At 41.4% G+C, this 27824-nt stretch overlaps 3 protein-coding genes across 7 annotated transcripts in view; all 3 read right to left on the reverse strand.

The window, feature by feature from the left end:
* On the reverse strand, nt 1–19039 carry LOC146430776 (acyl-coenzyme A synthetase ACSM4, mitochondrial-like). 2 transcript variants are annotated; one of them, XM_085074726.1, is made up of 14 exons: nt 18958–19039; nt 8425–8690; nt 7774–7984; nt 7191–7398; nt 6936–7079; nt 6253–6409; nt 5552–5631; nt 4677–4800; nt 4078–4158; nt 3865–3966; nt 3376–3503; nt 2605–2704; nt 1669–1788; nt 1–878 (listed from the first exon to the last, which is right to left on the reverse strand). In XM_085074726.1, exons 2-14 carry the CDS (start codon nt 8620–8622, stop codon nt 792–794), a joined length of 1740 nt encoding a protein of 579 aa, XP_084930852.1. In that variant the 5' UTR covers nt 8623–8690; nt 18958–19039; the 3' UTR covers nt 1–791. The 2 variants fall into 2 exon arrangements, with proteins under 2 accessions (XP_084930852.1, XP_084930850.1); XM_085074724.1 differs by lacking the exon at nt 18958–19039 and adding an exon at nt 9207–9510.
* Nucleotides 9643–27824, reverse strand: part of LOC146430777 (acyl-coenzyme A synthetase ACSM4, mitochondrial-like) — a 23022-nt gene continuing 4840 nt past the window's right edge. For 2 of the 4 annotated variants that reach the window (XM_085074720.1, XM_085074723.1), the window contains exons 2-14: nt 16972–17236; nt 16088–16298; nt 15436–15643; nt 14870–15013; nt 14299–14455; nt 13763–13842; nt 12957–13080; nt 12219–12299; nt 11982–12083; nt 11449–11576; nt 11249–11348; nt 10515–10638; nt 9643–10106 (exon numbers count right to left, since the gene is read on the reverse strand). In XM_085074720.1, coding sequence (XP_084930846.1) covers nt 10024–10106; nt 10515–10638; nt 11249–11348; nt 11449–11576; nt 11982–12083; nt 12219–12299; nt 12957–13080; nt 13763–13842; nt 14299–14455; nt 14870–15013; nt 15436–15643; nt 16088–16298; nt 16972–17172 — 1743 coding nt within the window. In that variant the 5' untranslated portion in view covers nt 17173–17236 and the 3' untranslated portion in view covers nt 9643–10023. Of the gene's footprint in view, nt 10107–10514; nt 10639–11248; nt 11349–11448; nt 11577–11981; nt 12084–12218; nt 12300–12956; nt 13081–13762; nt 13843–14298; nt 14456–14869; nt 15014–15435; nt 15644–16087; nt 16299–16971; nt 17237–18957; nt 19081–19360; nt 19496–27824 lie in introns of those variants that run through there. The other 2 variants (XM_085074722.1, XM_085074721.1) reach the window with 2 other exon arrangements.
* LOC146430778 (acyl-coenzyme A synthetase ACSM4, mitochondrial-like) overlaps nt 19362–27824 on the reverse strand; it is a 13329-nt gene continuing 4866 nt past the window's right edge. The window contains exons 3-14 of the mRNA XM_085074718.1: nt 26855–27065; nt 26204–26411; nt 25216–25359; nt 24491–24647; nt 23855–23934; nt 22775–22898; nt 22390–22470; nt 22153–22254; nt 21410–21537; nt 21202–21301; nt 20463–20582; nt 19362–19826 (exon numbers count right to left, since the gene is read on the reverse strand). Of these exons, the coding sequence (XP_084930844.1) occupies nt 19740–19826; nt 20463–20582; nt 21202–21301; nt 21410–21537; nt 22153–22254; nt 22390–22470; nt 22775–22898; nt 23855–23934; nt 24491–24647; nt 25216–25359; nt 26204–26411; nt 26855–27065 (1542 nt within the window). The 3' untranslated portion in view covers nt 19362–19739. The remainder of the gene's footprint in view (nt 19827–20462; nt 20583–21201; nt 21302–21409; nt 21538–22152; nt 22255–22389; nt 22471–22774; nt 22899–23854; nt 23935–24490; nt 24648–25215; nt 25360–26203; nt 26412–26854; nt 27066–27824) is intronic.

A 27824-nucleotide genomic window follows, 5' to 3' on the forward strand; every position in this document is an offset into this window, starting at 1 on the left:
TTTCATTTATAAATTGTGTTCATTTTTTATTCTTACAGGAGGACTGTTTAGACCCAGATCAAGTATTAGTGGAAGAGTTGGTTTAATATCAACAATCTGAAATCCTTTTGAGTAACTAGACCCAAACTCACCTAAATGCTGTTCTGTTTTTCATTAAAGCTTAGCTCCAACTTTTTGTCTTGTGGAAAAGGAGATGAAGTTGTAGATCACTTATAAAATGTTCCTGCTCAATGAACTGGCTAAAATAACACATGCAAAGTCACAAAAATCACAATCCATAAAATCTTCAAGACCAAGTTCCAAACCCATTCTGGAAATGTATTAAGCATTTCAAGACATAAAACTAAATATTAACTTTCTTACCAATGCAAGCAGAGCAATTTTATGTGCTAAATGCATACACAAAACATACATTTATACATGCAATATATGTGTATATCTGCAACATTAAGCATGTACTCTGAATTTCTACAACTTACTAGTTTCTCATGATGCATGATAGCATCATCTATAAAAGGATTATTTCTCACATACTGAATATAATCTCAATTATTGAAAGGCCATTGAAATCCTCCATTGAAACTTTTATTTTTTACAGTGAATAATACAATTCAGTTGAGTACTGACACTGGAAACTGCAAGCAGGCATAAATATCACATCTTGATGTTACCTGTAATTTTTGATGCTCAGGCATTTAACAAAAAAAAGATCAGAGTGAGGGCAGTTATATTAGTGAAATTTAAATAGTGCTAATGGAATGAAAGAGTTTTTTTTTTAAATCCAAACAATGCTATGTCCGTCCCCACTCTTTGTCTCTTAATTCATTCCTCTTGATCTTCCCCGTGACTGTCTTTGGCAGCTCTTGGACAAATTCCACCTGGATTAAATAGAGAAAGCAATGCAGCATGTTCAACTGAGTTGGTTTTCCAAGACTCACTCTCAGTATATGTGGAAAACTAGAACTCCCATCAGTAAGAACTGCCTGCCTCAAATCCAAGCCAAAACAAAGCAGCACTTTGTGCCACCTGGGAAATCATCTCCTTGGCTGCCTGGGGGCCAAACATCAGCCTCTCAGCTGACCAAACTGAGTACAGTGACTTACAGCAGAATGCTGAATGCCTGAATGGTGTTGAGAGCAGCCATGAGGGAAAAAAAGAAGAAAGAAAGGATGCTACAGCCACAAAGTCTTTAATGGTTCTTAGTTCTATGAGTTCTGCACAAGTGAGCTAAGGCAGTGCAGTAGCTCTTTCCCTGTGGTGCTGGGATTACTAAGAAACACCAGGTGCATCCTCTTGGGCTTTTGTCTATGTATTAACTGTGAGGATCAGTAGATAAAAACTTACTCAGATTCAGTCATCTGCTACCCTTAAGGCACTGGCAGGTGCATGTTTGAAAGTTAAATACAAAATGGAGAATTATGATTGTGAGCCTGACTTAGAATGTGGACATCTAACTGGGATAGACAAAACTCAGGAATTTTTGAGAGGTTTGAACAAATACTTTACTCAAGTGCATGAAAAACAACGTAAACTAATGTTATTTAGGAAAGGTCTTCTGAAGCTACTGCTCTAGATGAACACTACTGTCTCTTTCAAGTGAACCATGTAATTTTTCTGAGATTTACAGAAGGGTACCCTATTTTAAAGTTCCTCCCCAGAAGTATTTACCTTTCTAGGGTATTTATATGGAGCAGTAGTTTTCTTGACATGATCCTGCAGGTCCTGAGTTAAGCTCTTCAGGTCAGTGGAGGAAAAGTTTGGCGACAGAACCACAAAGGCTTTCACGACCTGTAAAGTAAAATCAACAAAAGTGATCTGACTCCTGTTTTTAAGGACTGATGTGCAGGTTACCAGTGAGCAGTGCTGCTCAGAGTCACAATGGTCATGAGGAACATGATAAGAAATGATTTTGCCCACCTTCTGCATGTGTATGTGCAGAAGGGGTAGTTTAAAGCATGGTGTTTGTGCCCTCATTACAAATAAGAGCCTTTGCCCTTTCCTCTCAGGGGCAGTCAAGAGGAAGGGATGATGAAAGGTGTCTCTGGAGAGTTCTTGCTGAAGCTGAGGGGCATTTTGTTTCTCTCTGAAGTACACACAGAGGACAGTAAGCTCTATTATCCCAGCACAGGACTGTGCTTTCATCACACCTGCAGCCCATGGTCAATGCTTGGGCAGTTACAGCAGAACTTTGGCTACACAAGAGTCATAAATGACAATTTCAGTGTACAGACAAATGCTTAAGAACAAGGGCAAAGTAAACATCCCTGTAATGTTCTCCACAGAGAAGACCTTAGGATGAAAAGAAACTCAGAAGAGCAAAAGGCACGTAAATGGGAAGGGATTTTGCTTGTCACCCCAGGCAGGATTATTCATGATGGAAGGAGATGTGGTACTTAGGGACAAGGTTTGTTTGTGGGCCTGCAGGCTGGGTTAATGGTTGGACTCAGTGATCTCAGAGGTCATTTCCAACTAAAATGATTCCATGATTCTAAGAAGACATGGCTGTCTTAGAGCTGTACATTATTCAGTAAAGTCGAAATTTCTTTATATAATTATATATTTGGGCAAACACATTGCTTTCCCCTCACCACTCAGCATTGTTACCTCTCCCCTGAGGGGGTCTGGGCTGCTGACAACAGCTGTTTCCACCACAGCTGGGTGCTCTATCAGGGCACTCTCCACTTCAAACGGCCCGATGCGATACCTAGGTGAGGAAAAATAAAATTGGGATTTAGCTTTTTCTTTTCTTTTAGCTGGAAAACCAGTACCAAACATTTTTTAATTGTCACATAGAAGAAAAATAACAAGCCAGAACAAATCAACAACTCTAGAAGCTTTAGGCAAAATGGGAAAGCTGGCTGGGTTAGGAGTGTTTCATAGTGGTCATGTGGCAGAGGACTGCTGGGGCTGTGGGTATTTCTCCATCTGTCCTCTCTCCCTGGGGCTCCTAAGCTGGAGCTCCATCCCACCCTGGTGCTTGGGGTCTGCACTACCACATTATGGTATCACATCATACTATATCAAACCCTTTCATTTCAACATGTTAAAAATAAATGGTTTCAAAAGCTCTTTGCAATAGAGATTCCTTCAGTTTTAGTCAAAAAACAAACTAGATAAACATCCCTCCTTTGCCAGCTGAAGTCTTCATTCTTTCTTTGTTGAAACGCTGGAGATGTTGCAGGGGAAGTGGCTGCAGAATACTGATATCACCAAGATGATTCTGTGGGTCTATGAAAATCTAATATTAAAAGCAAGTATTCCCAAGTCAAGAGGTCAATAGACTCATATCACAATTTTGTCAGGACAGAAGCTCACCAGGACACCAGATTTAAGACTGTGCAATGGCAGATTTAGAATGGGTGTGTGTAGACTCACCCTGAAGAAATTATGATGTCATCATTTCTTCCAATAAACTGAAAATATCCATCTTCATCCATAGTCCCTCTGTCTCCAGTGACATAAAAATCCCCACGTTCACTTTCTGCAGTTTTCTTAGGGTTATCCTTGAAGTGGTTGACAGGCAGTAATTTAGATTTTGAGTATGCTTTAGCTGTACATTATGCTATAGCACACATAATATTGAATGCACTGGAACTTAATTTTTCTGTCAAGGATGTACTGATATTGCTATAAAATACAATAAAATAGGTTTAAAATACTTTTTATTCTTTAAGAAAAAAATTATCTCAATCTTGAGTAGGTTATTTTCTTCCCTTTTCAAAAAACCACCAATCCAAATAAATAAACTACTCCAGTAATAAATAGTAAACTTGTGAAAAATATTCAGCCTTTTGAACCACTATGCAATTGGAGAGGTTTTGGGGAGATTGGTAGTGGTGGTGAGGAATAAAATGAAATTCTTACTACATATTCAGAGAAAAAACCAAGTGGCCTTATAGGTTTGCTTCTGACAGCAATTTCCCCCTGTTGTCCTGGAGGCAGGACATTGGCATTTTTGTCCACAATCTAGAATGGAAAACAACACATATTTTAATCCAATGGAAAAATAAACTCCAAACCCAAATCCAACCAAATAAAAAATCCCCTACGACAGAATCTAAAGAGCAATCAACAGACCTGAACATCATAAGGAGAAGCTGCCTTCCCCATTGATCCAGGTTTAATCTTCATTCCTTTAGAAACAGAGCAGATTACTCCCTGTAAAAATCAAAATCAAACCAAAGTTTTGCAATAGAAGATTGCTACATTCACACTCAATTCATTAAATGTATTTTCTAGACTAATTCCAAAGTAAGGAATTAAGATTCATAGAATCCTATATGTCAGTGCTGTATGGTACAGATAAGCAAAATCATAAAACTCCCTGAAAGAATCTTGTTCCATTCTGTGTGAAAAATTAATCTCTTCTGCTAACCTGTCTTCTTCCCTTAGATTTGAACTCTGCCCTCTTGACTGTCACTGTTTCTTAGAATTAGCTTAAGGACATTCGTGGAAATAGAGCACATCTCCCAAAAACCTGTTTTTGGGACAAGTTTTGGGCAAGTTCTGTGAGGAGATCCATGAAAAGGAATTCTGTCAGAGGTTACCAGGGAAGGGGGGATTACTGAAACATTCACAGAAATGTGAAGGAGGAAACAGACTGCGTTCTTATAAAACAAATTTACAGTAAAAATTAATTCCAAAGATTTAATAGGATATTGACCCTACAGAAGTACCAGTTCAGTTTGGCCATATACTTCATGGATGTCCAGCCCAGTGTGGCTCTTCCACTGCTCCATGACTTCTGGGTTGAGTGGTTCCCCTCCACTAATGCAGTTCTTCAGGTTCATGAATTTGTATCTTCACAGGGAGTTAAAAACAAGAGAGTAAATACTTAAATCTGTAGGGTGACACCAGGAGCACACAAGTGTAAACACCATGGGAGAGTTGTTTAATGGGGGAGTTAGTGCCATGGAGTGGGGAAATCAGAGGGTCCCTGATCCATCCTTCTGCTCCAGATACAACAAGGAAATCACTCTGTGCTCAACACTCTACCTATGAGTAGTAGCAGTCAGAGTTAAACACATGAAAAATAAAATTTTTGCTGGAGTCAGCTGGGATTATAACTAACCATGGACTGATCTGCTGAGCCAGGGCCCTGACTGCTGACCCTCTGCAACAGGCCAAGTGAGAAAGTTCAAGGCGGAAGGAAGGAACAATGACAGGCAGTGAGAACTGGAGCAGGGGATGAGGTACAACTGCCACAACAAGTCATTCCCTCAGTTATGCTGACATGCACTTTCTAGAATGAAGTCCTCCCCAAAGCATGGACAATTAATGTGGTAAACAAAAATGATGACAAAGAATTTAACAGACTCTCAGTTTCTTACTCACAATTTCAGTAGCAAAAGTCTCAAATTTCTGAGGGAAAACATCAAGTTTCTCTGTGATCAAAAAACTCAGCAAAACTCAAGTTTTGCATGATGGTCTCCTCATGAAGGATATTTTAAACTAAATTATTACCCTATTTTGGGTCAAGCAATTAGATATGGGAGATGACTAAAGTTTAGTTAGGGTAAATTAAACATCAGCAGATAAATTCTCGACGTACTTGGAGAGATCGTTTTGCACCAGCATGCGGAACAATGTCGGAGCACCAACCAGAATGTCAACTGGGAATCTGCAGAGAGTCTAGAGGGTTAAACAACAAGATGGACATGTGAAGCTCAGACAAAAAACTGCCCTGTGAATGCACAGGAAACAGGTGAGAGAGAGAGGAGAAGTACATTTGCCCCCTGTGTGAAAGCACCACAGCCTCTGTTGGGTGAGGAACCCTCCTGCAGTGGGTGCAACATGCAGAGATTGAATATTTGGTTATAAAAATCCCATGCTAACACATCTGACTGACAGCAGGACCCCACAGCCTGGGGCATGGCAAGAAAAAGGCCATCTCTGTCTACATCACAGGGAGGTTTTCATCTTGGCCAGTGTGGGCAGAGAAATGCTTCAGTTTCTGCATTAACACCGACTGATGTTGCTTCCACAGTCACTAGAATGAATGGCAGGCAATTAGTGCTGCTTTTGGATGATTTCCATTCATGTGCTCACCAGCTACAAGCAAAATGTATGAATGGATTGTATGTTTGTCCCCTTCTGTATGCATTGAAAATGAAAATGGGGGTTTTACACAACAAATCCAGCATCTCAGACACTACTGTAAACACAACCCTCATGAAATTTGTGGATGCTGTGAAGAATTGTTTTTGCCACCCTTTCTGCAGAGGAATACATTTCCATGAGTTTTTTCCTTACATTTAGGATGACTGATGATTCGGTCTGTGGTAGGTTATGTATAAAGATGCAGGATCCAAAAATCCAGGGATCAAAAAAAGAGGCAATTGAAGTTAATATCCATCCTGTGTCTGCTGTGTTCCATATGATGTCAGAGGGAGTCAAATCCAACCAGTACCTGGTAGAGCAGAAAGAAAAAAATCAACAAAAAGCTAATGAAAAAAATTTCCATAAAACCCAAACTGCAAAGAAGAAAAACCACAAGCCCAAGATTTCTGACAAGACACATGAGCACTGAACACCATAAACAAGTTCATTTCATGAGTTAGCTGTAGGATTAAAGGGCACCTAAGTATATATTTGCAGAAATATACATACACACACATATGTGTATCATACATATATGAGGTCAGTCACAACCTAGGGTAGAATAAAGCAGAGAGACAAGTCTGGATTTCCATACAGTGGCTTTCCACTAGGTAGGAAGATAACCACTCAAGAAAGAGGGTAAGAGATATTAATTGGAAGATTGTGACACTGGGGATGATCCTAGTCTCTAGCAATTTGATGGGGTTTTTACTCTGATTTCAAAGGGAGAAGGAGGGGGGAGGTACATTGGTATTTCTTATTCAGTAATTTTTTTCAGTAGTTCTACTATGCAGCTTCAATTATCTTATGCTCAGCCAGGCTCAAGTTTTTCATACCTTTCACTTATAAGGGGTCTGAAACCAAGACTACCCTGGGAATGTTGAGTCATCTTTGGGGAACCTGTAGTTCCACTGGTAAAGAAGATCATCATTGGGTCTTGAGTCCTTGTTTTGACGCATAAATGGTCAGCAGATTGGTTTCTGCAAAAAGGAGAATGTAATCATGACTTCAGTGGTTGGAGTTGGTGTAAATGCACATTTGTGGGAACAGGTCTGCTTTGTCCTTGTGGCTGTGGTGGCCCTAAATCCCACCTGTACAGCTCAGTGAAGTTCAGCCATCCCTCCCTGCTGTCCTTGGACACCATGAGCTTGGTTTTCAGGAACTGGCACTGGGGAGCCACTGAGTCCACTGCAGCAGCCAGTTTGTCAGTGGTGATGATGCAGGGAGCCTTGGATGCCTGCAGTCGGTACAGTATGTCTTTGGCTGATAATTGGGATGTTCCTGGGATTACAACAATTCCTGGAAGAGTGACAGAGTTAGTTTGTGCTGGCATTTTGTCTATATCTGATTCTTTTCTGAGAACCTGAACTATTAACTATTCCCAAACTGATCTCTGATATGGACTTGCACTGGTGTTCCCCAGATAAACAGTTTTATTAAATTAATGTAGATTCTTGTGCTCCCCTGTAAGGAATGAAATGTAGACCTGTCTGGACACTTCCATAGCTCTTCTGGCATCTTCCTGCCTGCTGCATGAGATATCCTAATGAAAATCCTTCAGAACTCCCTGGTAGCTAGGCCACTCAGTGGATTATTACACTGTTTTTCCTTTACAAACCATATCCATTCTTGATCCTCTCAACTAATTTGCTATGACCATTTTCCCTCACTGACCCGCTCGAATACAAGCCACCTTGACCAGCCACCACTCTGGAACTCGTGGTAGGATCAGGATAAGCCTGTCTCCCTTCTGCAGTCCACATTCTTTGGTCAGCACATTGGCCACTTTCCGAGACAGGAGCCCCAGCTCCTCAAAGCTCCACTTCACTTCTTCACCTCTGCCATTGATCCACCAGAAAGCAGGGTTTGATGGTCTCTTTCCAGCCTACAAAACATAAGGGATTCAAACACTAAACATTTCATTTTGAAAGACCATGAAATTTTAATGCAAAAACGTCTGTAAATTATGGAAGATCTGAGTATTTCACAACTGGCATATAAGCTATTATTTTTTTCTCTTGTCCTTAAAGTATTGAGATTTGCCATGCATGAAGCTCAGGTATTCCCAATAGATTCTCCTTTCTGAACGTGAAATGTTTACCAGCCCAACTCAACTCTTAGTCTGGATCCTATTTCAGTTTAAGCTTTATACTATGCATTAATGTTCCTGAAAATAACAATAAATAAAGCAAGCAAGAATGAGCTTTTATATGATTTCCTAATGCGAATTTGGTTTGGCAACTGATATTTTTTTAAAAGAAAAGACTTATTCTAAATGAAATTTAAAATTAAAGTATTTCATTTGCACAGCAAAAGATCACCTACCTTTTCAATCTCAGACCATTTGTCCAGTACATCACTTGCAAAGTTAAAGTACTTAGGTATTTCCTGTTTGCCCTGTCTGATGGACTCATACTGGGAATATACATTAGAGGAAAGCAGCCTGGGATGTCCATGGAAAGTCCTGTTAGGAGGCTTCAGAGTCCATAAGAGTTTTAGACTCTGTAATTTAAACAACTTCATGGCAGAAGATTATGTATATAGATGCTGTAAACTATATAAGAAAATTGGCAGAATTGTTGCTATGACTCCTGCAACAGCAAACAAACAAAAAACAAACAGAAAAACAAACAAAAAAGAAAGATAATATCAGGATTATCCAAAGATAATGCAGTTATGAATTGAGTTATTAATTAAAGTTCCTTACGTTAGTCAGAGCCAGACTGATGATTTTAACATGCTAATTAAATGTTATGTTCCCTATCCTGCTTTCTCATACTTTAAATTTTTTAATTAATTGCCCAAAACTCTCCACTTTAAAACACAACATCAGATGTTGTTGTTGTTTGCATTAGAACAATGTTGCTGTTTCATACATCCTGTACCTGATTCTCTATTCATTTTTCTTTTATGGAATCTCACTGCTTTAGCCTCAACAGTTGCTGACTGATACATCCATTCATCACATCAATCCCAAGAAACTTCACTTCCCTCTGTCGAGCTCCCAGTTTTTTAGAGACATTTCTACTAATTTTCCTGACCTGTCTGCTGTGGACAGGAGAGACTGAGAGCTGCTGGGGCAGATCCTCTTCATTCCCTTCACTCACCTTTCAGGACATGTTTCCCACAGAAGGCACTGCAAAGATCAGCTGTTCCCTGGAGATGTGAAACTTGGGCTCTCCTTCATTAAGGTTTTGGAGTGAAACCCTTCTGCCTTTATCACTCACTTCTGGAGCAACGAGAACAGAATGTGGCACAAAACAGACCAAGGAGCAAAACTCTTCCCATGGAGTAACCTTTTTCTTGTAATGATTTACACCATTGTTAATTGTGCATAATTTGCACCTTAACCTAAAGCACTTTGTGTCTTCCTTTTCCACAGCTTTAACCATTTAAGTAGATCACAACTTCATCAAGATGAAGAGAAGCATGAAAAAGAAATGTCTTCCTCCTTCCACTCTGAAAGAATTTGAGAATATTACAGTGGTAGCTTTTAAAAAAAAATGTATCAATTCACTGCTGATACCCACCACAGGACAAAGATTAGTTTTATTAATTTCTCATTTATTTGTATGTATCTAAGTGTTGTTGTTACACTTTTAGCATTATTTTTTAAAGGAAAGTGTTTATACAAATTCCAGTAAAAAAATTAAGCCTTTGTATGCACCTCGTCTGTCCTTTCTCTCTTCCATTCCACACTCCGAATTATTTGCAACTCCTTCCTTCTGAAAATTTGTAGATCCATGTGGCAATACCACATATCCTCAGCCATATGAATGTTTTCTCTTTTTTGTTCCATAGCTCATTTTTCCCAATGTTTCCAAGTGTTCTGGAATTTGTTCCATGTGCCATGTTTGATGTGTTAAGGTTGGTATGGGTCATGGAATATTTCTATCCTTGTTTTCCACATCATTCTTGCTCTTTTTATACGTTTGCCCACTCTTGGCTCCTTAGAACCTTTCTCTGGATTTTCCCAGTAGTTGTCTTTGGCAGATCCTGAACAAACTCTACCTGAAAGGCAAATATGCATCCTGGTTAATTCCCCAGTAGAATGAAGGACACACTTTCATTGTGGTTGTGGGTAAAAAGATTGGAAGCTGCACAGCAAGGGCTGGGATGATGAAATGTTGACTGAATGCATTGCCTGTTTGAGGTGCTGTGAAAACTCCAGGATTCCATGGAAGAAACACTGAACCCTCATGAAGTAAAATCTCATGACCATTGCCTTCCTCTGAGTCCTTTCTAGCACACACAGCAAACCCAAGGCTAGAGCTGCAAATGATGCTCTCATCTACTTTTATTTCATTTAACTCTGGTTGGAGTGTTTGTCAGAATGCTGTTGAAAAGGAGCTGAGACAGGACAAAAAATACACAGTTTCTGCTATAATTAGAGGACCTGTCTTTTTGGGCTGTACTCACCTTCCTTGGATACTTGTAAGGTGCAGTGACCTTCTTGACATGCTGCTGGAGCTCCTGAGTCAATTTTTCCTTATCATGTGACAGAAAAGCAGGAGCTAAAACAATGAAGGCTTTGACCACCTGTGCCACAAAAATAAGGGCTCTGTTAACTTCCAGAGGTGAGAACAAAAGAATGCATTTGTTGCCAAGGGTGAGTGCCAAAACTCAGAATGCAAAAATTTGATCTTTTTCTTCAGTTTCTCTTTTCATTGGCTGTTTATTACAGAATGCTGTCCTGTGAAGGACCCATTCTAGAGCAGAGGATTTTTTCCATATTTCCAGATTTTTCTTTCCTTAACGTTATACCCTATTAAAGCTGCAAATCTCGTCCCAGTTGCTCAAAGAAATGTTGGGAAGTTGGAAAATATAAAACAAAAATCAAACACTCTGGATGTCATTGCTACCGTGCGCTAAGTGACAAAACAAGAAATAATCAAGATTTCATTGCTTAGGAAAAAAGATGCCATGATTAGTTTGAAAAGCCAAAGTATGTTTTCCACACATCAAACCCTGCAAACAAAGAAATAATTCTGAAATGGTAAGAGTTGTCAAGATATGGATTGACAAAACTTGAGCCCACCTAATTTCAAAAGTCTGCAACATATTGAATTGCAAGGAAGACTCGCACACATAAAGAAGTTGATGCATAGGAGAAAGAATCTTTTTCCACATTTAAAAAATGTTCTTTTACCTCGCCTCGGACTGGGTCAGGACTGCTGACAACAGCCACATCTGAGACTGCTGGGTGTTGGACCAATGCACTTTCCACTTCAAATGGGCCAATGCGATACCTGGGAGAGCAAGGGGAGAGCTCAGCCCAGCAGGATGCACCAGGACATTGGCCTTTCCACGCTGCATTTTTGGAGGGAAATCTAATAGCAAATGCCTTACCCAGCAGAATTAATGATATCATCAGCTCTTCCAACAAACCAGACATATCCCTCCTCATCCATAGTGCCTCTGTCCCCAGTGACATAGAAATCTCCACGCACAGAGGCAGCAGTTTTCTCTGGGTTATCCTGACAGGAATCAAATATTTCAAGGAAAGCATCTGATTGTCAGTGAAACAGAACACATTTACTTTGTGGTGGTGCTAAAAATGATCGAAGTAATTTTTTGTTCTAGAAATCAATGTGTTCAATATTGTTTTAAATTTTTAACTAAAAAAACCCAGAGCCATGTTAATTACATTTAAAAAGTTGTTGTTTGAGGATGCTAAAAATATCCAAATATTACAGGAGTTCAAAAGAGGATTGGAACCATAGGTAGTCCCCCCAAAGCTTGTTCAATGCAATAGTTCAATTGCATGGGAGAATATCTTTAGGTTTGCTTGATTCTGCTGTTTTCTTAAGAATTTCCTGCACCTCAGCACTGCTCAGAGCCTTGCCCTGAGTCTCTGAGCAAACACAGCAGGTCAGGCTCACCAGGTACTCGGAGAACAGACAGAAGGGTCGTGTGGGCTGCACTCTCACTGCAATATTGCCCTCTTCTCCTGCAGGCACAACAGCCCCATGGTCATCCACAATCTGCAGGAAGGACAGACAGCAGGAGTGCTTGGATCAGCCCAGAGGAACATCTGCTGCAGCTCAGTGCAGAGCACAGGAGGGACAGAGACAGCACTGTCTGACTCTTGTACCCACAGCTGCTGCTAATGCACATACCTGCACATCATAAGGGGGAACAGCTCTTCCCAAAGAGCCAGGCTTAATTTTCATTCCTTTCATATTGGCACAGATTGCCACCTGCAGAATAGATTTTTATTTTTCAGAATGGTTGCAACATCTTGTAAATTTTATCATTGTTTGCATTATGCTCCTTGTCACAGCTCTGTTGTGACAAGGGCTGAATCAGGACCTGTGGTTCTTGGGAACATCAGAGAGGGGTTGAGAGGCATTTCAGGTCAGACCTGTGTAAGGTTGGTTTTTCTCAGTTTGAGCAAACACTTGACTTTGCAAAACGGCAGATGTGAAATGATTACAGATCTTATTTCAGTAATGGGACAATTAATTTGGGACCATTTCAAGGGCAAGATAAGAGAAGGCTTGAGATCTGACTCTCAATAGTTTTGTTAATGTTCACTTACAGAGAAGTCTGGGATGTGAGCTGTTTTAATATTTGCCATTAAAACCTCAGACAGGCCAAATTGATAGCAGGAGCAAATTATTTTTTTAGGGTTTTTTTTAAAGTAAATATGATGAAGGAATCTCCTACAATTTATTTGATCTCAAGTATCTCTGGCATGGTTTTTGCAGGGGTCGAAACCATTAAAATATGCAGCTTGCTGATTCTGGAAAATCATATAAAAGATTCTCACCTTCTCCATTGATTTATCAAGGACATTGTGGCTCTGGTATTGTTACCTATGAATGGGTATATCACAAGAATTAATGCAAACTTACTGTTTCGGTCTGGCCATAACCTTCATGGATAACCAACCCTGTCTGGATTTTCCACTTTGCAAACACTTCAGGATTCAGAGCTTCCCCTCCAGTTACACAGTGCTTCAGACTCGGGAACTTGTATCTTGAGAGGAACAGCAAATGAAATAATTTTCGTAACTCTTGAAAAGAGCAGTGAGTGCCCTTAACTGAATAGACTTCCTCATCTTTCCAAGGCAGTACACCTAAAACTGAAGGTAAGGCTGAATAGGAAGACAGAGCCTGAGCTCTCTGCTAAACCTGGGTTGCCTTTTGTCAGGATGTGACAAGAATAAGTATCTCATCAAAGGTGTGAAAATTCCTTGCAAAACTTCTCACAAGCTGGGTATTTTGCAGAGTGACAAACTGGGGAGAACAACTGCCAAATAACTGAAATAACAATAACATGTGAAACTCCTCTGACTGCTGCCTTCATTCTCAAGTATATGAGAACAACTCCACTGTACTCCAGTAACTCCTTGATCCAATGCTACCCAACTGACTTAAATTTAACTGTGAGCCCTAAGTTCAGAGAAAGTGACAACTTTTAAAAAATCTCCCTTGTTTTCTCTGTGCTGTATTTTCAAAGACCCAGTCCTGAAGACCAAATGGCCTACGGTGGGACTAATTATTCTAATATTTCAGAATGCAGCTTTCTCTTTCTGAGAGCAAGTGTTGTAATTAGATTTCCTTAACTGGGGAAAAAAAAAAAATTAAGGAACATAAGGAACTAAAGATGCAGGGCTGTGACAGCATTCCAGCCCAGGCTCCCTCCCCTCCTGCTGTACCTGCTCACATCGTGTTGCACCAGCATGCGGAAGGCAGTGGGAGCTGTGCAGAAGGTGGTGATGGGATATCTTGAGAGAGTCTAGAAAGACAGGAAGTTATTGTGTTGAAAATGGAATTGCAATGGTGGGTCTGACCTTGTGAATGTGCAGGTGATTAACACAATTTATGTGCTCAAATGTCTGCAAGCGAAAACCATAAAAATGCTGTACCAGTTAGTCCAACTGCTGTAGAAAATACAGACGTTTCCATTCAACAAAATTGCTCATGTAAGTGAAGGATCACTGAGAGTGATAGTTCCAATTAATATCTCTTTTGTGCTTTCCAAGGTGTCTCTGTTCCAGACTCAAGCCTAACTAGTGACAGAGAACTACACCAGAGCTTTTTCAGTATTATTCTTGGGAAAGTCAGGGTCTCCACCCCACACAAGAGGCCAATATTTAGGAGAATTGGCCAGCTGACTGCTTTTGGGAAATGGCTGGTAGGAATAGTTGTCATTCTGGCAATTTGGATTGTTTGGGACATGGGGATTACTCACCTCTGCAATAACTTCTGGTTTAAACTGTGGCATATTGTGTACAAAGACACAAGTTCCACAGATCCATGGTGCAAAAACACTGCCCCAGGCTGATTTTGCCCAGCCAGTGTCAGAGGTATTCCACATTATATCTGAAGGAGTCAAGTTCATAAAATACCTGATGAAAAAGCAGAGATGAAAAAACTTTCAGGGAAAACAAATCAGTACCAAGGCACAGATTTAACCCAAACTGTAACTTTTAAGATACAATGAAATGGCCCAAGGTTGCTTTGGTTCTTAGGGAAGGTTGACCAACATGAGAGCACTTGAATTCCTCTGGTGTGGCTGTAGGGACACTTTCCTTATTGCTCCTCTGCATGAAGCCCTGTGAGTGACACAACTCTGTCCATGATGAGCTCAGCTGGGCCTTCAAGAGGCTTTTAATATCGAGGGTTTCACCATGAGAGGGGAAAGATGAGGAAGATGCAAATCCTAGAGTGATGAATTGCCTAAATTTGCTGGAGTTTTACCTTCAGTTTAATGGTGATCCTGTCACTTAATGAGGATCCTGGGAGGAACTGCAAGGTCATACCTGCCAGTGGTTGCCAATCCAATGCCGTAGCTGCTGTGGGACTGCACCACCATTTTTGGGTAGCCTGTAGTTCCACTGGTAAAATACACTAGCATTGGGTCTTGGCTCCTTGTCTTGACACATTTATGGTCATCAGATGCAACCCTTCAGAAGAAATATTGTATTCCAGTCACTACATGCAGCTTTCTAGTAGGGAATCAGTATTTTTAATGTATAGGAGTTCAACAGGAAAGTTGTCCCAAATTATATGATCTCACTAAATAAATAGTTGCATTCTATATCACAGGGAAGCATTAGAGAACACATTTTCCCTGTCAAAGGTACACTCTAAAACACAAGGCTCATGATCAAGGAGAAATTGAAGGAACAGAGTTTAGCTCCCCAAACCTGGATTGGATGAATCTGTACTTAATGCAGTCTAATCACAATGCAGAGAATTGATAGAGGGATTTAAAATTGTAACTGATCTGTATTTGGAAAACTAACCCCAAACCTCAGCAATGTCACCTGACTGGTCCAGCTCCCTTCCCCTGGCAGGGATGATGGTGAAAGAGCTGGATACTCACGCAAGGAGCTCTTTGAGGTTCAGCCACCCAGCCCTGCTCCCTTTGCCTACAAGGAGTTTACTTTTCAGGAATTGGCTGCCAGACAGGACAGACTCCACTGCAGGTGCCAGGGTGTCATTGGTGATGAAGCACTTGGCCTTTGAGGCCTCCAGTCGGTAGGAGATGTCTTTGGCTGTTAATTGGGATGTTCCTGGAATGAAGACAATTCCTGGAAAAAAGCAAGAAGCAATTGAGAAAAATCAGTGTTTCCCAAAAAATACGTGGATGTGTTCCTCTGTTGATGCTGAATGGATCCATCATGGATGTTTGGCAGTTTAAAAGCAGAGCAAACTATACATACTAAATTATTAATGGCACTAAACATGTGAGTCATCCATTATAAGTTCAGCTCCCTGATAATGTATGTGGTCAGCTCTGGCCTTAGACTGCAGCCACTCAAGCTCCCCTGGCTTCTCCTGAGGATGCTTTTGGCTGGAGCATGTCTGTCCCTGTGCTTCCTGGGTGGATGCTGCCGATTCTCCTTCTGGGCAAGAGCTGAGCTGTGCAGTCACAGCAGCACATTCCTGCTGGCATTTCCATCACACCAATCTCACCTATGCCCTGTACCTTCTGTTTGCTTGCTGCCTGCCCCAGGGCTCAGTGGGTCACTCACCTGCTCTCATGCAGGCCACGTTCAGGAGCCACCAGGCAGGAACACGAGGCAGAACTGCAATCACTCTGTCTCCTCTCTGCAAGCCACAGGCCTGGGAGAGGACATTGGCTGCCTTCCTGGACAGAGATGCCAGCTCTTCAAAGCTCCACTTCACCTCCTCTCCCTCATCATTCACCCACCAAAAAGCTGGATTTGATGGTTTTCTTCCATCCTGCAACAGAAGGTAAGACCAAAGATATTAAAATAAGACAAACGTCCAGCACCCATCAGGAAAACTGATTTGTATCATCTGAGTTTTGTTCTACTGTGTCGTCATTTTGGCTGGAATAGAGTCAATTTTCTTACTGAGCCCCGTTAAAGTGCTGTGGTTTATGGATTTAGGATGAGTGTAATGTTGATAACACTCTGATGTTTTAGTTGTTGCTAAGCAGTGCTTACTCTAAGTCAAGGACTTTTCAGTTTCCCATACTCTGCCAACAAGGAGGTGCAGAAGAATCCAGCAGGGTTCCCAGACAGGACAGGAGACGTGAATACCCAAAGGGATAATCCACACCACAGAAGTTCTGCTCAGTTTATAACGTGGGAGGAAGTGGTTGGGATGCGTTTGGGGACAGACTGGGCATCGATCTGTGGCCACTGAGCAACTACTGCTGCTACTATTACTACTACAATTATGAATATTATTATAATATTTCAATATTTTAACTGTTCTTACCTCCACCCATGGATTTTACCTTTATTTTCTCCTGATTCTGCTCCTCATCCCACTGGAGAGTATATGTGTGTTTATGTGTGTGTATGAAATCCAGGGGCTCTGTGGTTCTTAGTTGCCAGCTGGGGTAAAACTACAATTCAATGTTTGTAAAATAAAAGACAAATACTACCTTTTCCAGTTGTGCCCACTCATCTAAGACATCACTTGCAAAGTTGAAATATTCTGGCACTTCCTTTTTACACTGGTTTATAGACTCATAATAGGAAATAATCTGAGATGTAAGAAGCCTGTTGTTTCCATGGAATGATCTGGAAGGGGAGCTGAGAATCCACAAGCACTGAGGAATCCAGGATTTAATAAAAGTTCTCATGATAAATGATGTTTAATCAGAGAGCCAGGAAAAGAATCAAGTGTACAGCTGAGGAATCAGTCACCTGAAATGAAAGAAAATACATTTAAACCAATCCAGTTGTTGGATGCTGTCTCATGTGTGATGATTGATAAATTAATACAAACCACCTTGAATAAATAGATTATTTGCACACATCCTCATTTTATGTCATGTTACCTGCCTTGTTATGATGTGAATATTTAACATTACAGTATGCAGTAGGAATAAACACAGTTATCTTCAGGTTAAGAAAATTTCAGAGCTGTTGCTACCAATCCTGCAACAACAACAACCAGAACAACCAACAAAACAAACAAATCTCGAGATTTTCCAGACAATGCAGTTATGAATTGGTGGACTATTCATTGAAGTCACTTCAGCCCACTGCCAGACTGATGGTTAGAATGGTCCAAATCATTGTGAAGTTCTCCATTCTGCTTTCTGATATTTTTTACCTTCTGTGTTTTAAGGACTTAATGTCCTGTACTGATCTGGCCCCTTGTCTGTAGCTGGAGGATGTTTCCAGACAACTTCCATCAACATTCTCACTCCTTTAGCTTCGACAGCTGGTGACTCATATATTCATTCAGCACATCCATCCCAAGAACTTTCACTTCAGTAATCCCTTACATAGCCCCCAAATTTGATTTACACACTGTCTGCCTCAGAACACCTCCTTGTCTTTCCTATGCCTCAGCACATCTTGTAGGAGGATCTGCTCCATGACCTTCCCAAGCACAGAGGTTCTACATTTGCTTGCTGCAAATGCCCTCTTCCATTACAAAATTACAGGTAAACACTTAATCAAATACTCTTTCCTGGGGAATTTTTGTGGCCTGAGTGAAGCTGCAACATTTTGCCCTTTGCCCTGGGTTTTTAAGTTCATTTTGTAGTCTTTTACTCCTTGTCCCATCTCGTCAACCATAACTGTTTATCCCCACATCTTTGATTCACAGATCTGAGCTTTGGTCAAATTTTACTCCTCAAGAAAATGTTACTTATTTAACATCGGAACTGTTTTCTTATTCCTTAGCAGAACCTTATACAGTAATATTTCATCTGCCTAGCAGGCAAGTTAGTTCAAACCCCCAGAGCTTAACACAACTCAATCTTTTCAGTGATATCTGGCAGCAGAAACAATCTGGATGCAGATTTCCCCCCCAGAACAGATACTTTGTCAAAACCAACAGTAATTCATGGTGTTCACACTCCTTGGACATTGTGGCAGAGAAACATTGACCAGCTGTAAATAACTCTTAATCACTTAGGAAGATGTTTCCCATTTCTTAGTCTGCTCTAATTCTGTGATTTAGCAAATTTCAGAGTATTACAGTGACAAAATCTACACACAGCCTAAGAAAGAAAGAGGAGGAACAGAGCATTTAGGAAAAGTTTTCAAGATGGGAAATGATATTCAAGACTGACAAGATGAAACACAATTGAATTTCAGGATTCCCTAGTGCTCTACAAAAGTGTCTGCCAGATTTTGCTGTGAGAGCCTTAGAATTTTTAGCACTTTCTCACCTGCAAATGTAGAGGTGAAAGTGAAGACAGAAAATTGAGGAAAACATCCAGTAATGGCAAAAGTTTTCAGAATGAGTAGTGAGAATCAAAAATGATTATTCCTGATTTAATACCATTTGCTTCTGCCCAGTGATCCTCAACATGCAGACTTCAGACAAACAATATTTTCCTGACCTGTCTGCTGTGGACAGGAGAGGCTGAGAGCTGCTGGGGCAGATCCTCTTCATTCCCTTCACTCACCTTTCAGGACATGTTTCCCACAGAAGGCACTGCAAAGATCAGCTGTTCCCTGGAGATGTGAAACCTGGGCTCTCCTTCATAAGGGTTTTGGAGTGAAACTCTTCTGCCTTTATCACTCACTTCTGGAGTAATGAGAACAGAATGTGGCACAAAACAGACCAAGCAAAAAACTCTTCCCATGGAGTAACCTTTTTCTTGTAATGATTTACACCATTGTTAATTGTGCATAATTTGCACCTTAACCTAAAGCATTTTTTCCTCCAGTTTAACCATTTAAGTAGATCACAACTTCATCAAGATGAAAAGAAGCATGAAAAAAAAATGTCTTTCTCCTTCCACTCTGAAAGGATTTGAGAATGTTACAGTGGTAGTTTTTGGGTGTTAATTAATTGCTGATACCCACCTCAGGACAAACATATATTTTAATTAATTTCTCATTTATTTGTAATTTTCAAAGTCTTGTAGTTTCACCCACTCTTTTTAAAGGAAGCTCTTTATACAAATTCCAGTAAAAAGGGTCTGTCCTTTCTCTCTCCCACTCCACACTCTGAATTTCTTGCAACTCCTTCCTTCTGGAAATTTGTAGGTCCATGACAAAAGTGGTTCCAATATCACATATCCTCAAGCCATGTGAGTGTTTTCTCCTTTTTCTTCCATAGTTTGCTTTTCCTGATGTTCTCACCCTGCTGTGGGTCATGACCACCTGCTCCATGCCATGTGTCATGGCTGGTACCCATGATGGAGATTTTCTCTCCTCATTTTCCAGATCATTCTTGTTCTTGTCACACTCTGGCCCACTCTTTGTTCTTTAGAACCTTTCTCTGGATTTTCCCAGTAGCTGTCTTTGGCAGATCCTGAACAAACTCCACCTGAAAGGTAAAAATGCTTCCTGTAGCCAAATAAATTGTGGATAATTTCCCAGGTGCAATGAAAGATTGTGCAAACACTTTTAGCATGGCTGGGGATAAACAGATGGGAAGCTGCACAACCAGGGCTGGAATGATCAAATTCCTTACTACACTTCATAGCTACAGCACTGACAGCACTTGCAGGGAGAAGTACCACAGTCTCTAGGAGGTGAGTGGTTCAGCTTTCAGGAAAGGGAATTACTGGTGCCTTTCTTTGTGTGAACAGATGGATTCCAACCCACTGATGCCAGTGGGAATTTCCCCTTTGCTTCAGCTGAGTGTGAGAGGAGAGCTCAAGGTAGGAACTGGCTGGAATGGAATGCATTGCCCATTTGAGCAAATGTGAAAATTCCAGGATTCCATGGAAAACTGGGCCCTCAAGATGTAAAATTTCATGACCACTGGACCCTCTCTGTCCTTTCTAGCATGCACAGTGAAACCAAAACTACAGCTGCAACAGACCCTGTCATCTACTTTTATTTCATTTAACTCTGGTTAGAGCATTTGTCAGCATGCTGTTGAAAAGGAGCTGAGACAGGACAAAAATACACAGTTTCTGCTATAATTAGAGGACCTGCCTTTTTGGGCTCGACTTACCTTCCTTGGATACTTATAAGGTGCAGTCACCTTCTTGACATGCTGCTGGAGCTCCTGAGTTAACTTTTCTTTATCATGTGACAGAAAAGCAGGAGCTAAAACAATGAAGGCTTTGACCACCTGTGCCACAAAAATAAGGGTTCTGTTAACTTCCAGAAGTGACAATAAAGGGATTTGTTGTCAAAATTTAGAATGACAAAATGTGATCTTTTTCTTCAGTTTCTCTTTTCATTGGCTGTTATTACATGGCTGCGCTATGAAGGACCCATTCTGCAGCAGAGAATTTTTTGCTATTTTCCACTTTTTTCTAACCTTTATACCCTATTAAACTTTGAAAAGGTTCTAGTACAGAAAACAAAGAGAGATTAAAATCTCATCCCAGTTGCTCAAAGAAATATTGCAAAGTTGGAAAATATAAAATAAAAATCAAACACTCTGGATGTCATTGCTACAGTGCGCTATGTGAGAAAACAAGAAAAAAATCAAAATTTCATTGCTTAGAATAAAAGATGCCATGATTAGTCTGAAAAGCCAAGCTAATTTGTCCCCACATCAGACCCTGCAAATAAAGAAGTAATTCTGAAATTGTAAAATATGTCAAGATATAGATTTTAAAAATTTGAGCCCACTTAATTTCAAAAATCTCCAACAATCTGAATTCCAAGGAAGACTTGTACACATAAGGAAGTTGATGCATTGAAGAAAGACTTTTTTCTATATTTAAAAAATGTTCTTTTACCTCGCCTCGGATTGGGTCAGGACTGCTGACAACAGCCACATCTGAGACTGCTGGGTGTTGGACCAATGCACTTTCCACTTCAAATGGGCCAATGCGATACCTGGGAGAGCAAGGGGAGAGCTCAGCCCAGCAGGATGCATCAGGACATTCGCCTTTCCAGGCTGCATTTTTTGAGGGAAATGAGGAAATCTAACAGCAAATGCCTTACCCAGCAGAATTGATGATATCATCAGCTCTTCCAACAAACCAGACATATCCCTCTTCATCCATAGTGCCTCTGTCCCCAGTGACATAGAAATCTCCACGCACAGAGGCAGCAGTTTTCTCTGGGTTATCCTGACAGGAATCAAATATTTCAAGGAAAGCATCTGATTGTCAGTGAAACAGAACACATTTACTTTGCAGTTGTACTAAAAACTAACAAGGGGATTATCCTCAAACTGAGTGTGTTCAGTACTGTTTTATATTTTCAACTAAATAAACAGAGCCACATGATCACTACCTCAGAACCATATGTTCATCCACACATGAGAGGCTTGTGCTTGTGCTGTTGATCTTGTGCACATGCTACCTCTGGCAGTGGTATGAGGGAAAAAAGTCCTGTGCCTTGGAAAGCCTCCCTGAGGTTCTGATGTATAAGAGTAGAATTTATGGGCTTTCTTCATTAATGCTTAACTAAAGACAGGAATGGAAGAGAGAAAAGAGTGATTCTCTGAACATGAAGCCCATGGCTACTGCCTGGTCCATATCTGGAACAAGGTGTCCCCTGGTTCATGTTGCATTTTGAAGCTACTCTCAGTCAGTCAGTCAGTCTGTTCCTGGAACTATGAACTGACCAGGCTCAAAGTCCTCAAGGAACCCAGTGAGACCTTCTGAAGATTCTGCATGAGATTCTGCTCCTGGCAGAGCCTTGCCCTGAGTCTGTGAGCAAACACAGCAGGTCAGGCTCACCAGGTACTCGGAGAACAGACAGAAGGGTCGTGTGGGCTGCACTCTCACTGCAATATTGCCCTCTTCTCCTGCAGGCACAACAGCCCCATGGTCATCCACAATCTGCAGGAAGGACAGACAGCAGGAGTGCTTGGATCAGCCCAGAGGAACATCTGCTGCAGCTCAGTGCAGAGCACAGTAGGGACAGAGACAGCACTGCCTGACTCTTGTACCCACAGCTGCTGCTAATGCACATACCTGCACATCATAAGGGGGAACAGCTCTTCCCAAAGAGCCAGGCTTAATTTTCATTCCTTTCATATTGGCACAGATTGTCACCTGCAGAATAGATTATTTTCTTTTTTTTTTTTAAATGGTTGCAACATCTTGTAGATTTTATCATTGTTTGCATTAGGCAGAACTCCTCTTCATGACTTTGTTGTGACAAGGGCTGAATCAGGACCAAAGCACTGTGGTTCTTGGGAACATCAGAGTCTGGGTTGTGAGCTGCTTTTATATTTTTTATTAAAACCTCAGACAGGACAAATTGATACCCAGAGCAAACAATCTTTTTTAGTTTTGCTTTTGAATTAAAGATGGTGAAGGGTTCTATTACCAGCAATCACATTTAATACAAACTTACTGTTTCAGTCTGGCCATAACCTTCATTGATATCCAGCCCTGTCTGGATTTTCCACTTTGCAAACACTTCAGGATTCAGAGCTTCCCCTCCAGTTACACAGTGCTTCAGACTCGGGAACTTGTATCTTGAGAGGAACAGCAAATGAAATAATTTTCGTAACTCTTGAAAAGAGCAGTGAGTGCCCTTAACTGAACAGATTTCCTCATCTTTCCAAGGCAGTACACCTAAAACTTCACATGCTCCTTTGGAAATGACAGTCATCATCCTGTTGTACACACCTGGACCGCACTCCTACATTGCTTGAGCTTCCACTGAAGATGATGTGGTTTATCTCTGTGTCACTAAAAGTAGGTTTTTCTGCCAGGAAATGTGTGAGCAGAAGTGTTTCCTTGGGAGTGCTGACATGAAATGAGAAATCTAAACAAGAACCTCAGATGTGAGTGGAAAGCTGAGCTATGTGCCACCATCCAAGATCAAATAGAACACAGAGAATTTTCTACAGCAAAAGGAAGGATGAATAGGTACACAGAGGCTGAGCTCTGCTAAATCTGGGTGGGCTTTGATCAGGATGAAAGACCCATGTGACAAGAATAAATATCTTATCAAAGATGTGAAAACCCCTTACAAACTGCTTCTCACAAGCTGGGTATTTTACAGAGTAACAAACTGGGAAGAAGAGCTGCCAAATAACTCTTAGTGTTTGAAACTCCTCTGACTGCTCCCTTCATCCTCAAGCATGTGAGAACAGCTCCACTGTATTCCAGTAACTCCCTGATCCAGTACTGCCCAAAACATTGCCTTTAATTTAACAGTGAACCCTAAGTTCAGAGCAAGTGACAACTTTTAAAACATCTCCCTTGTTTTCTCTGTGCTGCCTTTTCAAAGACCCAGTCCTGAAGACCAAATGGCCTACAGTATGAGCCATTATCCTCAAGTTTTGGAACACAGTCTTCTTTTCTGAGAGCAAGTGTTGCTAATTCGATTTCCTTCAACTGAAAAAGAGCATTAAGGAAGGTAAGGAGCTAAAGATGCAGGGCTGTGACAGCATTCCAGCCCAGGCTCCCTCCCCTCCTGCTGTACCTGCTCACATCGTGTTGCACCAGCATGCGGAAGGCAGTGGGAGCTGTGCAGAAGGTGGTGATGGGATATCTTGAGAGAGTCTAGAAAGACAGGAAATTATGGTGTTGAAAATGGAATTGCAATGGTGGGTGTGGCCCTGTGAAGATGCAGGTGATTAAGGAGAGGCCAAAGCTGAGGGGAATCAATCAGCTGCCTGGTTTTGCCAAGTGCCTGAGAGAGGAATAGGCACTCTGGCGACTCACTGAAAATCCAGGATAACAGAGCCTTAATTCAGGTTTATGTCATGTTGTGATTGCTGGCCCATGCTCACCCTGACCCCAAAGCAGCTGGAAGGCCATACCTGAAGTGAGGTTTAGGCTCAATATTGGGCAACACAGCAGTGATCCCAAGATCTTTACATCCTGCATCTTTCTCCCATTCTCCTCTACACTGCAGCATGCCACATAGCCTAATCAGGAGGGAAAACACTTGTTCCTTGAGCTTAATGGGCACCAAATGGAGGGATGATTCCTTGGGATGTGGGAAGTACTATCCCTGCTGCTACTGAGCAGTGGCACCCAGGGACTGGAGCCCAGTTTATTTCCTTCATTTATGTAAAATGGAAACAGACATCACAGTATAAAAGGTTAAGCTCACCTCTGCAATAACTTCTGGTTTAAACTGTGGCATATTGTGTACAAAGACACAGGACCCACAGATCCATGGTGCAAAAACACTGCTCCAAGCTGCTTTTACCCAGCCAGTATCAGAGGTATTCCACATTATATCTGAAGGAGTCAAGTTCATCCAATACCTGATGAAAAAGCAGAGATGAAAAAAAAAGCTACAGAGAATATGAGAGACTCAGACCCAGGTCACAGCAGCATTCAAGGAAAGAGCAGGAGGCTTCCATTAGAAGATGTGGTGTCAACAAGTGTGGCTCTGTAGAAAGCTGGAGAGAGTTGAGGAGTCTTAAACATTCTCTTATTTCCCTTCATTCCCTCCTGCTTAACTTTTCCAGCACTTATTTTTCTTGTGAGCAGTGCAAAACATCTTTGTCTTGAGTTGCAGCATCTGGATCTAGAGCAAAACCCAAACAGATGATTTGGAGAAGGCTTTCCCATCTGGTGCAGTTGAGACATCAGCTAAGCCACAGCTTATTTCTCTGGGAAACTAGACAAGTTGCTTCTCTGGACCCTTGATCACCAGCTTCCAACTCCAAATGCTTTGGGAAAATTATCCTCTAACTTTCAAGATGAGGAGGAAGCAAGATCCTACAGTCTTGAAATGGCTAAATTTACTGAAGTTTTATGGCCACATGCTCAGTTTAGTGGTGATCACATCACTTAGTCAGGATCCTGGGAGGAACTGCAAGGTCATACCTGCCAGAGACTGCAAATCCAATGCCATAGCTGCTGTGGGACTGCACCACCATTTTTGGGAAGCCTGTAGTTCCACTGGTAAAATAGATCAGCATTGTGTCTTGGCTCCTTGTCTTGACACATTTATGGTCATCAGATGCAACCCTTCGGAAGAAATATTATATTCCAGTCACTACATGCAGTTTTCCAGCAGGGAATCAGTAGTTTTATTGTTTAGGAGTTACACAAGAAAATTGCCCCAAACGGAATGATTTTATTAAATAAGTGGTAACACAGGTAAAAACAGTTAGAGAACATATTCTGCTTGTAATGAGTATGCCCTGAATGTGATAACATTTCAGATATGAGCCCCTACAGAATATTCCAGAGACTTTGTCTGCAACTGATTTGCAAGAGCACTCCAGGTGTGGGTTATGGAACAGCAGGCAGATGCAAAATCAGCTTCTGCCTCAACATGTACCCCCAGCCTGAAATCAATAACTGAGGTTATTATGCCAAGTACAGTGGCCTTATTACTAATAGTATATAATTTATGTTCAAGAGCCTGATGAACAATTCAGATCCTCTGAGCTACCAGGATAGCAAAGGGAAGAAAGAACTGAGCACCAAGAGCTGGCAATGGGTATTTTCCCATTTAATCAAGAGCCATTAGAATGGCCTCTAGCAGACAAGCTCATAACAAGTGTTTAGAACTCTGTGTGCTTGTCTTGTGATCACAGCAGAAGCAGAGAGCTCCTCAAAGCTGGCAGGCTGCTGAGTGAGGAGAAGCTGAAGGACCTGAATTTAGCTCCCTAAACCTGGGTTGGAGCTAAACCCAGGAATGGATGAACCTGCAACAGTTTAATCACAATGCAGAGAGTTGACAGAGGGATTAAAAATTGTAACTGATCTGTATTTGGAAAACTAACCCCAAACCTCAGCAATGCCACCTGACTGGTCCAGCTCCCTTCCCCTGGCAGGGATGATGGTGAAAGAGCTGGATACTCACGCAAGGAGCTCTTTGAGGTTCAGCCACCCAGCCCTGCTCCCTTTGCCTACAAGGAGTTTACTTTTCAGGAATTGGCTGCCAGACAGGACAGACTCCACTGCAGGTGCCAGGGTGTCATTGGTGATGAAGCACTTGGCCTTGGAAGCCTCCAGTCGGTAGGAGATGTCTTTGGCTGTTAATTGGGATGTTCCTGGAATAAAGACAATTCCTGGAAAAAAGCAAGAAGTAATTGAGAAAAATCAGTGTTTCCCAAAGATACTTGATCTTGTTCCTCTGTTGATGCTGATTTGATCCATCATGGATGTTTGGCAGTTTAAAAGCAGAGCAAAATATACATACTCAATTATTAATGGCACTAAACATGTGAGTCATCCATTATAAGTTCAGCTCCCTGATAATGTATGTGGTCAGCTCTGGCCTTAGACTGCAGCCACTCAAGCTCCCCTGGCTTCTCCTGAAGATGCTTTTGGCTGGAGCATGTCTGTCCCTGTGCTTCCTGGGTGGATGCTGCCAATTCTCCTTCTGGGCAAGAGCTGAGCTGTGCAGTCACAGCAGCACATTCCTGCTGGCATTTCCATCACACCAATCTCACCTATCCCCTGTACCTTCTGTTTGCTTGCTGCCTGCCCCAGGGCTCAGTGGGTCACGCACCTGCTCTCATGCAGGCCACGTTCAGGAGCCACCAGGCAGGAACACGAGGCAGAACTGCAATCACTCTGTCTCCTCTCTGCAAGCCACAGGCCTGGGAGAGGACATTGGCTGCCTTCCTGGACAGAGATGCCAGCTCTTCAAAGCTCCACTTCACCTCCTCTCCCTCATCATTCACCCACCAAAAAGCTGGATTTGCTGGTTTTCTTCCATCCTACAGGATGTCAGAAGATATTAAACTAAGAAGACAAACATTAGAAGATTTTATTTCAATGCAAATCATCCCTAGCAATTAGTCTCTTAGAGTGACACCTGTGTTTCTGAAAAACAAAATAAAATGGTGCTTTCCACTCTGCAGCTTACAATGTCCACTACCCATCAGGAAAACTGATTTGTATAATCTGAAGTTTGTTCCACTGTGTTCTGATTTTGGCTGGGATAGAGTAAGCACTGCTTTGCAACAACTAAGTCAAGGACTGTCCAGTTTCCCACACTCTGCCAACAAGGAGATGCACAAGAAGTTCAGGACAGCTGACCTGAACTGCCCAAAGGGACAATCCACACCCCAGAAGGTTCTGCTCAGTTTATAACTGGAGGAAAGTTAGTTGAGAGGTGCCAATGCCTGTTTGGGGACAGGCTGGGCATTGATCAGTGGGCAGTGGGCAATTTTGGCATGCATAATTTGTTTTTTCTGGGTTTTCTTTTCCACTCTTTTAGTTCTCTCTCTTTTCACCACTACTATTACTACTACTACTACTACTACAATGGTGATAGTTATTATTAATATTCTTCTTATTATATTTTGGGTTTTTTTTCAATTCTTAAGCTGTTTTTTCGTCAACCCATGGATTTTACCTTTATTTTCTCCTGATTCTCCTCCTCATCCCACTGGAGAGTGTGTGTATGTTTTTTGTTTGTATGAAATCCAGGGGCTTTGTGGTTCTTAGTTGCCAGCTGGGGTAAAACAACAACT

The sequence above is a fragment of the Lichenostomus cassidix genome, chromosome 14, assembly GCF_008360975.1.
Source record: "Lichenostomus cassidix isolate B80296 chromosome 14, HeHo_3.0, whole genome shotgun sequence".
Lineage (NCBI taxonomy): Eukaryota > Metazoa > Chordata > Aves > Passeriformes > Meliphagidae > Lichenostomus > Lichenostomus cassidix.

What these genes read in the sequence shown, in the direction of transcription:
- LOC146430776 (XM_085074726.1), bottom strand. Translation starts at nt 8,622, where the DNA reads ATGAAGTTGTTTAAATTACAGAGTCTAAAACTCTTATGGACTCTGAAG. An exon ending in AACTTCACTGAGCTGTACAG is followed by an intron (nt 7,080 to 7,190) that starts GTGGGATTTAGG and finishes TCCTTTTTGCAG; the next exon opens with AAACCAATCTGCTGACCATT. An exon ending in TATATGGCCAAACTGAACTG is followed by an intron (nt 4,159 to 4,676) that starts GTACTTCTGTAG and finishes TGATTTTTACAG; the next exon opens with GGAGTAATCTGCTCTGTTTC.